At 36.5% G+C, this 12,140-nt stretch overlaps 1 protein-coding gene across 1 annotated transcript; it reads left to right on the plus strand.

The window, feature by feature from the left end:
- The first annotated feature begins 22 nt into the window (after window positions 1-22).
- LOC122064984 (probable serine/threonine-protein kinase PBL21) lies at window positions 23-2,183 on the plus strand. Its single transcript, XM_042628778.1, has 2 exons — window positions 23-448; window positions 1,737-2,183. Exons 1-2 carry the CDS (start codon window positions 98-100, stop codon window positions 2,028-2,030), a joined length of 645 nt encoding a protein of 214 aa, XP_042484712.1. The 5' UTR covers window positions 23-97; the 3' UTR covers window positions 2,031-2,183.
- Window positions 2,184-12,140: the final 9,957 nt, after the last annotated feature.

The following is a 12,140-nucleotide window of genomic DNA, read 5'->3' on the forward strand; positions in this document are numbered from 1 at the left end:
AAATTGAAGCTCTGTCATATCTTTTCATCAAATACCCCCTTCTGCTTTGATTTCAGATCTGGAACCTGGCACTGAGCCATTGGAATGGAATACACGGATGAAGATTGCCGTTGGTGCTGCTCGGGGCCTTGAGTATCTGCATTCCAAGGCAAATCCACCTGTTATCTACCGTGATTTGAAGTCTTCAAATATTTTATTGGATAATGACTTTAATTCCAAGCTGTCTGATTTTGGTCTTGCCAAATTGGGTCCTGTTGGTGACAAAACTCATGTTTCGACAAGGGTGATGGGGACATATGGCTACTGTGCCCCAGAATATGCTATGAGTGGGAAGCTGACGCTCAAGTCCGATGTGTATGGCTTTGGCGTGGTTCTGTTGGAATTGATCACAGGAAGAAAGGCAATTGACACCACTAAGGCACATGGAGAGCAGAACCTGGTTGCTTGGGTGAGTTACCCTAGTTTTGTCTCCATTTTTTCTTTTCCTTTTTGTGATAGATAACTGTAACACTTCCCATGAAGTTATTATCATTTGTGGAGAGTATTATTAATGGTTGAACTAGTTGTATTTTGATTTTTGATTGAATATACGGAAGCCAGAACTCCTAAGGATGATGATAGTCATATAGGTTTCAATCTAAACCTTATGAATGGCTTATATATGTAGTCAATCAGGAACTGCAACGGTGGAAAGTATCAAAATGTATAGTATTCCTCTTTGGATTTGTCAGTCTACAGCTTATACTTTGATTCCTCTTTGGATTTGTCAGTCTACAGCTTATACTTTGATGGCAATTAAATATACCATTTCAGGTCTGATTAGAGGCCACACATCTGACTGCTGAGGTTTATACTTTCTTCCTGAAAAGAAAAGGTTATGCAGTCAGTATGGAATTTTATTTACCCCCCCAAAAAAAAAGTATGGCATTTTCTGTTCAGGCCATCCAAGATCCAGTCCACAAGTTGGATAGTGCAATTGATACATACATGATTCTTTGGCGGTTAGCACCTTCTTTTATTTTATCTTGCACTTTTGCTTCACCTTTAAGAGTGAGTATCCACTTGTGTATACTGAGGGATCCCTAAAGGGTCACATATGCTATCCACAAAGTACAGTGAGAATCAATCCCAAAAAGGGTGTATTGTGTTTACCACTTTACCCTTTACATCTGTTCCTTTTTTACATGAATCCATGTCTGTTAAATGCTTGATCACTATTTTTATATCAAGCAATCTTGTCGAGATCCTGGATAACTATGAGGGAATTGATCTGTATTGATGGTTAGGTTTTTCAGTTGTCTACTGGATAAGTAAACTTTTCATCCTTTTGGAAAATTTTTAACCTTTTACTTTGTAACTTTGTTATGTCTAATAAGTTCCATTTAGGCAAGTTTCCACTTCTGTTTCGGAAACTTGACCAGAAGTCTAATCAACAGATTTCTCAAGGCTGGTCAGCTGTTATACTTGAACCTTAAGGGATTGAGTAATATAAAATGTAGACATCCTCATGTCTAATAAGTTCCAATTGGGTGAATTCCTAATCCCTTAGGATCTTGACCAGAATTCTAATCCATGATTTTTCCCAGGATTACCAGTTGTAACACTTGAACCTCCAGAGAGGGAGTAATAAATGTTGAATGAGGCCAGGAAGCTAGAGTTATTGAATACAATGGCATCAGCTAGCTGTATACATCCAAACTCTATTTGCTTACTTTTATTTGAATTGTCCATTTCAGTCCCGTCCCTACTTCAAAGACCGGAGGAAGTTCATTCAGGTGGTTGACCCTCTGCTGCAAGGCCGCTTCCCTGTTCGCTCTCTGCACCATGTAATTGCCATTACTGTGATGTGTCTTCAAGAGCAGCCAAATTTTCGACCTTTGATGGGGGATGTTGTTGTTGCTCTGGAATACTTGAGCTCTCAACCTTACAAAACAGAGGCACACAGCAGTGCAAAACACAGTCCTCCATCACCTTCACAACGAGATAGGAAAAAGATTTCTCGAGAACCAGATGTTAGAAATTCTTTTTAAAGGTTGTGAAGCAGAATAAGAATGAGAGATCTGATCTGGAGGCACCAAGTAATTTGTATGGGTAATTTAGCTCAGCTGATTACAGGATGGACTTTCTAAAATAAGAAGAAACAAAGAATGTAGCCCTGTTGCTGTTCAAAGAATACTACAAGGTAAGAAGAGTCCTGTCAGCTTATATGCTTGCATACATGCATTCTGAATGAATTATCATTGCAGGAGAGAGTTTGGGGGGAGGGGGAGGGGGAGAGAAGGAATAAACAAAAAAGGTAAGGAGAAGAAAATGGAGAATACATCAATACAAAATTGATTTTGAGGTTCTAATATCACTTAGTAGGGTATTATACTTTGGTCTTGTTATTTCTTTTCAAAATCGTTTTCGACTATTGAAAGGAAAATTTGGAAACCATATTCTTACGGAAATGCTGATACTGAATTACTAGTTCTGCATGATGTTCTTCCCTGTGCTGCATTGGTGTACTATAGCCAGTTCCCTATCATCAACTTCAACAAGCACCATGGTTATTGGAGCGAGTTTAAATAAGTCAATTACATCAGAATACCAAAATCAACGTTGATTACGGATTCAGTGTTGGAATTTGCAAGTTTTATTGAACTCTTAAACCAATGACATTGACCCCCTCATCTGTGCTTGTCCAAATGAGTTAATCATCAATGAAATTAAGCATGCATGAATCTGGGGTTTCAACATACTTATTTCTTTTGTATCAAGGGGAAAGAAAAAACATATTTATTGCTTAGTAGGTAAGAGAACATGCATGATATTTCCTTGATCAATATGTGCATTCACTAATGGTGTTTCCATTTCTATTCTTTTGCATGTGTACGTGCACGTCTGGCTTGCGTTGGTTTCATGTCCACAGGAAAAACTTGTTACCAGTATCTCTATGTACTAAATGCTTGTAAGAATGTGTAAATATGTATATGGGTTTGTTGTGTGGCTTGGTTTGATGGGATAAGGAGATAATCTATTCTGAGGTCCTTGGTGTACTCTATTTGGGCAACAATATATGGCTGCTGTTGCATGCAACAATTGCTTCTAAAATTGGGTGGAGGGATGTCAAACTGTTACTTGAAATGGGGAGAAACTGGTGGAAAGAAATTTTGGCCTATTACATCTCTTTTAAATGGTGATATATAAAAGTAAGCAGAATAGAACTTTGTTTTTTTCCATTCTTCTTCATTCCCTTCTTCCTTTTGAGGGTAGCATTAAGATGCCGAGAGTTGCATAGTGGTCTAATGCTGTGCCTTGAAAGGTTGCAGTCATTGATATCTCTGATTCTCTTCATGCTATGTTGGAAAAGGAACTATTGAGATATCAAAGCTATCTGAGTGTCTGTGTGCAACATTATAGCTCATGATCCTGTTAGATGTGGAATGAATTGTTTAGCCCTCCTGAACAAAACTGCAAGGCCATGAAGCTTTGATTTCTTTCCTAGGATAATGGAATTTTTATATCCTAGTAGATACATAGCTTAAAAAGTTGACAATGAGCTCATATGCTTTTATTTTCCTCTTTCATCATCTATGTATGTCATAACTGATCGATAGATGACTGCACCTTGTGAGCTGTGCTGAATTCATCTTGACCATGAACCTCTTTATATCTTGACTAACCTTTGTTTAGTCCATTGATCTAGGAGGCAAGGACACTACCCATTTCTTCAGTTTTTGCTTAAGTCAGAAGTCATCTTTAGGTTCTTAAGATTTCTCATATTTGGAACAATGTATACTTTCTGCTTGGAATGATGCCCTTTGGACTTTTATCACCAGGTAAACCTGATTAGAGTTTAAGATTTTGGCTTCAATGGCATTGGAAAATACTGAATTATAAGTCAAGTCTCTGTGAGAGAAATTGTAATACTGTTGAGTCTTCCATGAGAAGCTCCAAATCAGGGAGGTCAAGATCAGCAATCGACAACCATGGAAGGAAATCCTAAAATACGGATTTTTTGTTGATGACCTTCACACACGTCGACCCTGAACGTTTCTTCAAAGAAAACGGACCGAGTTTTTTTTCACCCACAATAAGGAGAGAACTTACTTAATCCATAGGATTTGAACTTCTAATTCGAATGAAAAAATGTATTTCAGCCTTTCGTAAACAAGGGGTGTGAGTTAATGATATCTATTTGAGAACTCTAATTATAGTGTCAAATCACTTTGGACAGAAATTTTCTTTTCACCTTGGGTAGCTGAAAACTTTATTAGAAGAAAACATCATATAGGTTACAGGTTTTATATTCATATGGAATCTATGGATGGACACCTAGTGTTGCCATGGGGTAGGTTGGATGGAGCAAAAATTTATGGACATGTAAACCCCAAAGTCCTCTTCTAGCATATCAACAAGTTGGCCACGTGACAAAATAAAATATTTAAAATCTAGGACTGGTAAAATGCATGGATTATGAAGAGACATGGACATATATGGTAGGGTATGCTGATCAAGGTTTAAGGTATCAGTATTATTATCGGATCGCCTGTAACAAGCGATCTACATTGACATTGTTATTCACTGACCCGATATTATATTAATACTGTATAGGTGAAACAGTATGGATCAAGGGTAAAAAGTTCAAGTGTCTGATTTAATAGAAAAGCCATGGGTAACTTTGTTCGATACAGACCGATTCATATCAGTATCGTATTCATAAGTGATCCAATATCATGCACTAAAACCACAAAGCCAATACATAAAAGGGTCAATGATGAAAATTGAGTTTATAATTTGATACAATAATTGAAATTGCCATATCAGCATTCCATGTGGCAAAATTAGGTATTACTCATAAACCCCTTCATAAGTCTTTTGCCAAAAATAAAATATAAGACAAGTAGATGAAAAAGGAACGCGCATGCCGTGTGGTCTGTGGTGTGTGGAAAGTGGGAAACTGGAAGAAGAAGCAAGAATCACATTTCTCACTTAACATGATTACTAAATAGTATATGGGAATGTGGAAACTGACCCTTTTTTTTCAAGTAAACATCCAGAGAAAGTAATAGGAACTCAGTTTGGTTCCCCCTTTTGGGAGCTTGGGAACCATAAAAGTAAATCCTAACGACTTATGAATGGGATTTGAAGTTGAAATCTGAAAACGGAATAGGATTCAAAATGACACCGACCTGATGGATGTTTGGATGATGATGAAGAAGAAGAAGAAAAGCATATAAATCCACCTAACTCCTGTTTGACATGTAAGGATGTATGTAACAAGGGCTATATTCCAACTCTCTCTCTTTCTCTCTCTTTGATGGGGTGTGTGTGCAAAAGGGATGAAGTCCAGATGCTCTCGACTATTCAATGTTCATTGCACCGCCGTATTCACTGTAGAAAATAATCGCTCCCCCACCCAAGAACTTCGTCCTTTTTACACACACCATGGAAAAATTCATCAAATAATAGGTATTTTGGGTATTTCAATTCCAATTCCAAGTTTGCATCCGTGATGGAGGTGGAGAGGTGACCTGGTGCGCCTATGTGTTTAAATTAAAAAGGAAGTAGTGGTGTATGTACTATGTAGTATGTACCATGTTTACATGGACCCCATGACCAAAACCTATTTAAGAATCAAGACATGAGAGGGTCAAGAGTCAACAAGACTCAAGAGGCTGGCTTCCACTTCTGCTGGGGCTCATAAATAATAACCCCATTTTCAACCACACAATTCACAACTAGCCCTTGACCTTGGAAAATTAATGAACCTTAAGGCGTGGCCAACAGGGGTTTGTGATTATATTGGGACCCACATGTGATGCACCAAATAGGTTTGAGGCTCACAACTTTAAACTTTGAATGTATCTCTTGGTGGACAAAGTCTACACCATCGTTTGAGGTGCGTAACCAGGTGTTGTGCTCTAGTCGTCTGATGTGGTTGAACTCTCTCTTACGCAGACAAGAATGAGAATGTAATTCCCCCCCTATTCCTATTGTATTTTGGCTTAAGATTCAAAACTCGATGTGAGCATCGCTTCTTAGTCATTGTGACTGTCGTAACACCTGAGTGGTCGATGGGCAATGGCCAAGTGTCACAAATAAAGTGTGGTGGTTATCTCCTTTGGGCTATTTTGAATGGGTGTGTACAAAGGACACTTTCCCTCTATATAGGATGTTAATGATGGTTTAGAGTGGTTATAACCATTCTAGAAATACTCTAATTGCTCACTTGCTCTCTTGCTCTCTTGCTCTCTTGCATATTCCTTTTTTTTTTGTTTTCAAGTTTCTTTATGTGAGTTCTTGGAGTGTTATTTTCTTATTGTTGAGAAAAATCCAAGTGTGTACCAAAGTGGCCTAGTAAGTGAGCACAACATCTACTGGATGGGTATATCGGGGGCTATTTTATCTTGGAGATTGATTCACAAGAACCTAGTTTTGCATCATAAGAGGCATATTTTACATTCTTAAGGAGGATGACTGTTGGCGTGACTCAGTCCACCATTTCCTTAATTTTCTTTATGGCTTTTCAGGTTCTTGACATGTATGGTGCTTGAGATTAGCATTATCAACAATGGTTTGTCATTGATTCAGATAAGTAATTTATCCCTTTGTTATATGAGTTACCATATATAGATTTTAGATGAATATTTTCAATAAGGAGTCACCATATTAAGTTTGCCCCATATTTCAGCTGATTGGAAGATCTGATGCACATTCGAAGATTATAGTATGAGTTGTTGCCCATTTGATTGTTTCCAATTGATTCTCTAACTGTTGTTGGATTGTTGTTGTTGTTCCTATTGTTTTTCTATCTGACCTAGTTCATCTTGGTGAGATCTTTGCCTTGCAATTTTTTTTTTCTTTTTTCCTCCTGTGAGGTTTAAGATATTCATTTATTCACCAAAGAATATTTCAGTAATTCTCAATTCAAAGAATCAATTGATCTCTAAGGTTCAAAACGATTCTAGTAGAATCAGAATCGACGGAGGTTGATCCCACTATTGATTCTACTTCATTAAACCTTGCTAATTTTCACCCATAATAAGTTGAAAAAAAAAAAAGGTTTGTCGATGCGTGGCCTTACACCTAGACATAAGGTTGGGTGCAATTACCGTTACACTACCTATGAAATAAAAAAATCTTTGAACAACGCTTTCTTCCATCTTGAGTTTGTTTTCCTTTTCCCTTCAGCAATCCTTATAAGATCCTAAATTTTTTGGGACTCCGGTAGAATTCACCCCCTTTAAAACTACTTGCTAATGAAAGGTTGCCCAAATTCTTATAAGCCATCGAATTAAACTACAAACATCCGATGGGAGACAGTTATTTTGGCATGGACCCCAACTTTTGACTATCTCCTCTTCTACGTGGGAACTAATGTCTTCTCTCGAGAAGACGTTTTATCTCTCTCCGAAAATACAAAGAAATTACCATGCTCTGACTATGATGCAACTTTAGATTTTCTTTGGCTACACTTTTTCTGTTTCTAATGACGTCAATCCCTTAACTAGAGACTATATTGGCTATTCTAAGGGCCCGTTTGATAACGTTTCAAGAAACGCGTTTCTGCCGTTTTTGTTTCCAGAAACAGCGGAAACGGAGCAAAAAGCGTTTGATAAAATTGTTTCGTTTCACTTATTTTTAGAAATAGAAATAAAATTTTTTACTTATTTATGGTTCAAGAAACGACCTAGGTGAAACAAGTTCAACTTGTTTCGCCGTTTCTGAAAACGACTTGTGGTAATTCTTTCACTAGTTACCATCGATTTCTAAAAACATGACTTATCAAACACCTTCAATTCCATTTCTGTTTCTAGAAACGGAAATTTATGTTTCTGCCGTTTCTTGAAATAGAAACGATAGAAATATTATCAAATGGGCCCTAAATTTCAATTTCTGGTAAGCTTCCGGTTTTACACATCTACTTGGAACCCACGCATGGGTTAAACCCCACCCACCCAAACCTTAAAGTCCAAGACAATAATATTCTATATGATTCCAAATTTTAATTCGTGAGTGGACACAAAGTCTACACAATATCCAATTATTGGATTCCATGTTGACTTTTGAAAGTTGAATATATATCCTTTAAAAAAAAAATGAAAGAGAAAACAAAACTGATTGGAAGAAAACGACTTGATGCCTCATGAAGTGTAAGCTTTTAAGAAGTCAAGGATTTTAGTTTTTTCTACTTTCAACTTGTGTCACGGGTATTCCTTTCATGATTTGTAATCTCAAATTGAGATCAGTGGATTCGTTCAGCTCGATATGATACCAATCCACTTGTATGACCTAAGGGTAGGAAGGTAATAAAATCAATCTAAGAAAAGGAAGGGGGGATCTAACTCCATTGGATAGGAATCAGGCTAGGGTGACCTCAAGATGCATGTCGAGGTCCTCTTAGACGTGGGACCACTCTTTAGTCCCTGAGCTCTATGGAGAGGAGTCGAATATCCTACTCCATCTGATCTAATAACCAATATTACGAACCTTGATCCCCTCTCTTGTAAATTGTAGTTAAAGTCTCATTGGATAGTTAGAAAGGATCAAGGAATGAGGTATCTATATCAGAACGATGGTATTCGTCAAATCATATCGATATCTAGTTGATTCTAAATTGGGCATTAGTATCGGACAAAGGGTAAAATTGTAAAAAAATCCATTTTTCGATTCCCAAGCAAGATTCTATAAAATACAGGAACAATCATGGGATCGGTCAAGGTCAAAACCGTTTTGATATCACCCTTGAACTGTACATGTGGAACAAGATCGAAAATGTAAAAATTGAGGATTAATGATAGCCAATACTATTTCGATCCAACCGATATTGAAAACCATGTTCTTGAGAACTATATCCATGGATAAGATAGGAAATAAAGAAAACATTTCCCCATGTTAAGTTAGGTGGATTCTTTCTGGTCTGTTTCCCACTTTCAAGGCAAGAATTTTCCATTCTAGTAATTCTTGTCCTTTTCACCTTTTTTTCTTTTCCTTTCCTTTTCCAAAAGCGAAAGCCAAAAGGGATCCATCCATCTCATTGAATGGGCCTTGTAATATAATAAATATTGGACGTTTTTTTTCCAGCTATGGACGGTTTGGGTGAAGAAAATACATTGATCGTTACACGTTCTTTATGGTTGGTTAGTGTCAAAGAATTTTCTTGGAAACTTGATTTTCATCTTTTTCTTCTTGATGGAATCCGCCTCGAGTGTCCGCCTCCCTCCCTCCTGGACTGAGTCGTGGAAACCGAGTATCCGACTTTTAAGTTTGGAGGCGCAGCTTACTGACGCGCTTATATCATGAAAGGGACAGAGTCAACTCATCGGTTCCTTCTCCGATATATATATATATATATATTTTTGAGTAAAATTGGATGTTGTTTCCCTTCACCCACGGCCAAGGGAATGAAAAATATTTCCTTACTATTTTTTTAAATAATGAGTAACAGTGTCATTCGGTTCTTCGTGTTTAGCATGGTTGTTAATAATTTGTCATTTTATTATTCTTTTCGTAAAAATAGATTGAGTGATGGTCTGATGGATTGTCTTAATGATGGACGTAATGCATATAAGATGCTTTGACTTGATCGATTTATGTGATACATTAAGTAGATAGCTGGTACATTATTATTATTTGTCGTTATAATCATATAACTGATTTGTAGTGGTGCGTCAAAAATTTATTATAATTAATCATAACTCGTTAACTTTTTGTATGGATCTATGTGTTCGTTACTCTATTAATTTGGAATAAGGTTGTGAATCTTATTAGTATCATTCGATTCAATTCTAGATATTCTGTTAGGTCAAGACTCAAGAAAGTATTAGTGTGTGAGGGACGAGGTGGTCATTTTAAAATCCATTTTTTGGGTTCGCATATTCACATTTATATGTGAAGTTACCCGGAAACTCACTTCTTCACCTTATTGATATTGAAACATGCATGTTTAAATAAAGGTAAATACAACATTCCTAGTAATGCCTATAAGGTATATAAAAACACAAACGCATGCCTATTTTTAGCAAAAAGTAAAAATTGGGCAAAAGCAACATTCTTGGTAATAGCTTAGGCATAACTTTAAAGGTATTCCAACCACTGAATAAAAAAAAAAAAATTAATGTGATATAAGGCATATAATTGAAGTAATGTTTCAATTTTGGCATGTGACTTATAATATGTGGTATCCACTACCGCATCTCACACTCTAGCTGATGAATCTAACATGCCAATGGTAGGATATGGTGCACTTTTTCTATTTTCTATTTCCTGGAGAAATCATAGAGGCATGTAGAAGGAAATACTTAAACCCTCAAGTATTTTTTGGGATCTTTTGCATATAAGTGGAAACTTTTAAAGATTTTTAGGGAAAAAGATCACCACTTGATCGTGTGTCCCTACATGAACATTAGGATAGCCTAGTGGTGATAGCTTCGGCTTGTGGAGCTGGTATTCAGGAGAGGAGGTTGTTGGATCGAACCTTGTCATACCATTGTATGAGTGTGTATGTGTGTGTATTTTCTTATTTATTTTGTATCCACCCGAGGGTTGTCCAGATGGTTAGGGAGAACTAGGGATTCTGTGGAATAGACACACGGCCTCAGGTTCGATTCTCCATCTGTACCTGATCCCCACATTGACATAATGGCCACGTAACTAAGTAGCTAGTGATCCCTAATCTGTATTTCATTTTAAATAAAAAAAGTGCTCTATTGGGGAGAGTGGCCTAAGCCAGCACTCTCTCTCTCTCTCTCTCTCTCTCTTAAAAGAAACCCCTATTTCTTCTTTTTCTTTGAGGTGGAGGTGGAGGTGGAGGTGGAGTTGGGGGTGGGAAGAGAAGGATAGACACAACACCTCTAGATAGAGAACCACTGGACTTCTGTTTTTTATGTGAAAACCCCTTCAATGGGCAAGTGCTCGGGGACAAATAATTCTTTAAAATTGGTAGTTGGTAGTTGGTAGTTGGTAGTTGGTAGTTTGACATCATGTAAAAAGATGTGGTTATGTCTATTCTTTTAGTACTCAGAAGTTTCTTATCCTTTATTTTCTTAGGTAATCAACTAGGGGAATCTACATGTTTATGGGCAAGGACAACTTAATTAATTCTAGTTGTCAGCTAGATATCTTTGTTCGAAGTTATTTTGAATTTAACTATGGTAAGTTCAAAAATATTTTTCAATAAATGTAAACAACGATAAATTATAAGATAATTTCAAAATAATATGAAAATTGTCTCCACACTTTTTAAATTGTTGACTAAACATATTTTGACAATAATTCCCAAAATAAAAAATGCCCAACATTTTTTATAGTTTAGATAAAGATTCAACATCAAATTGTCAAATGCAATGCTAAGAGGACCCCTAGGTTGAGCTATCTAGCAGGTACACCATTTGTTACATTGGAAAGTTTTTCACTTAAATGATATTTTAAAAATTTTCTATTTTTTCAATGCGTTTGTTTGTATTTTACACTAAAAAAAATGATAGAAAATCCTATTTTACGGAACACACATTTATGTTCTGCTGTTTTACACGAAAATCTAATTTTGTGACTCCTTTTAAGTAGTTTACACCATGGACCTAAGAAGTTTCCCAAATATATCTTCTTTAAAGTGCACCCATACCTCAATTTATCAAAAGGAAAAACAATTTTTATTGTTAAAAAAATGGGGTTTTTTTTTTTTGGATGAATAATATAAATTTTTTATGAAAAAATGGTTTTCTTGATTATCCATTATTTTAGGAATAACCTTAGATTTACATTTGATAGCATTTATTATTATTATTATTATATATATATTTTTTAAGATACCCATTATTGAAGGTGATCTTTTCTACAACATGGAAGGGTATGGGATAATATTGAGAGCATTTTGACCTCATGACCTTTGGATTTTGCATTGTAACACCTACTTAATTTGGAGGATTAATTAAGGATTCTCAAAGAAGTGGATCCTCCACGGCTCCACTAGTCCAGTTCTATGTCTTTTGATGAGAGTTGTAGGGAATCGAAAGTCAACATCCCCCACCCCCCCACAGGGGCCAACCAAAAAAAATTATAGGAAGTTCCCATTCACATGCCCTTAGAACAAGTCACATCCAACTGCCATACACATAGAGAATCTCTTCATCCTGGCAAAAACTGGGTCTTGTAGG

The sequence above is a fragment of the Macadamia integrifolia genome, unplaced genomic scaffold (assembly GCF_013358625.1).
Source record: "Macadamia integrifolia cultivar HAES 741 unplaced genomic scaffold, SCU_Mint_v3 scaffold1845, whole genome shotgun sequence".
Classification (NCBI taxonomy): Eukaryota; Viridiplantae; Streptophyta; class Magnoliopsida; order Proteales; family Proteaceae; genus Macadamia; species Macadamia integrifolia.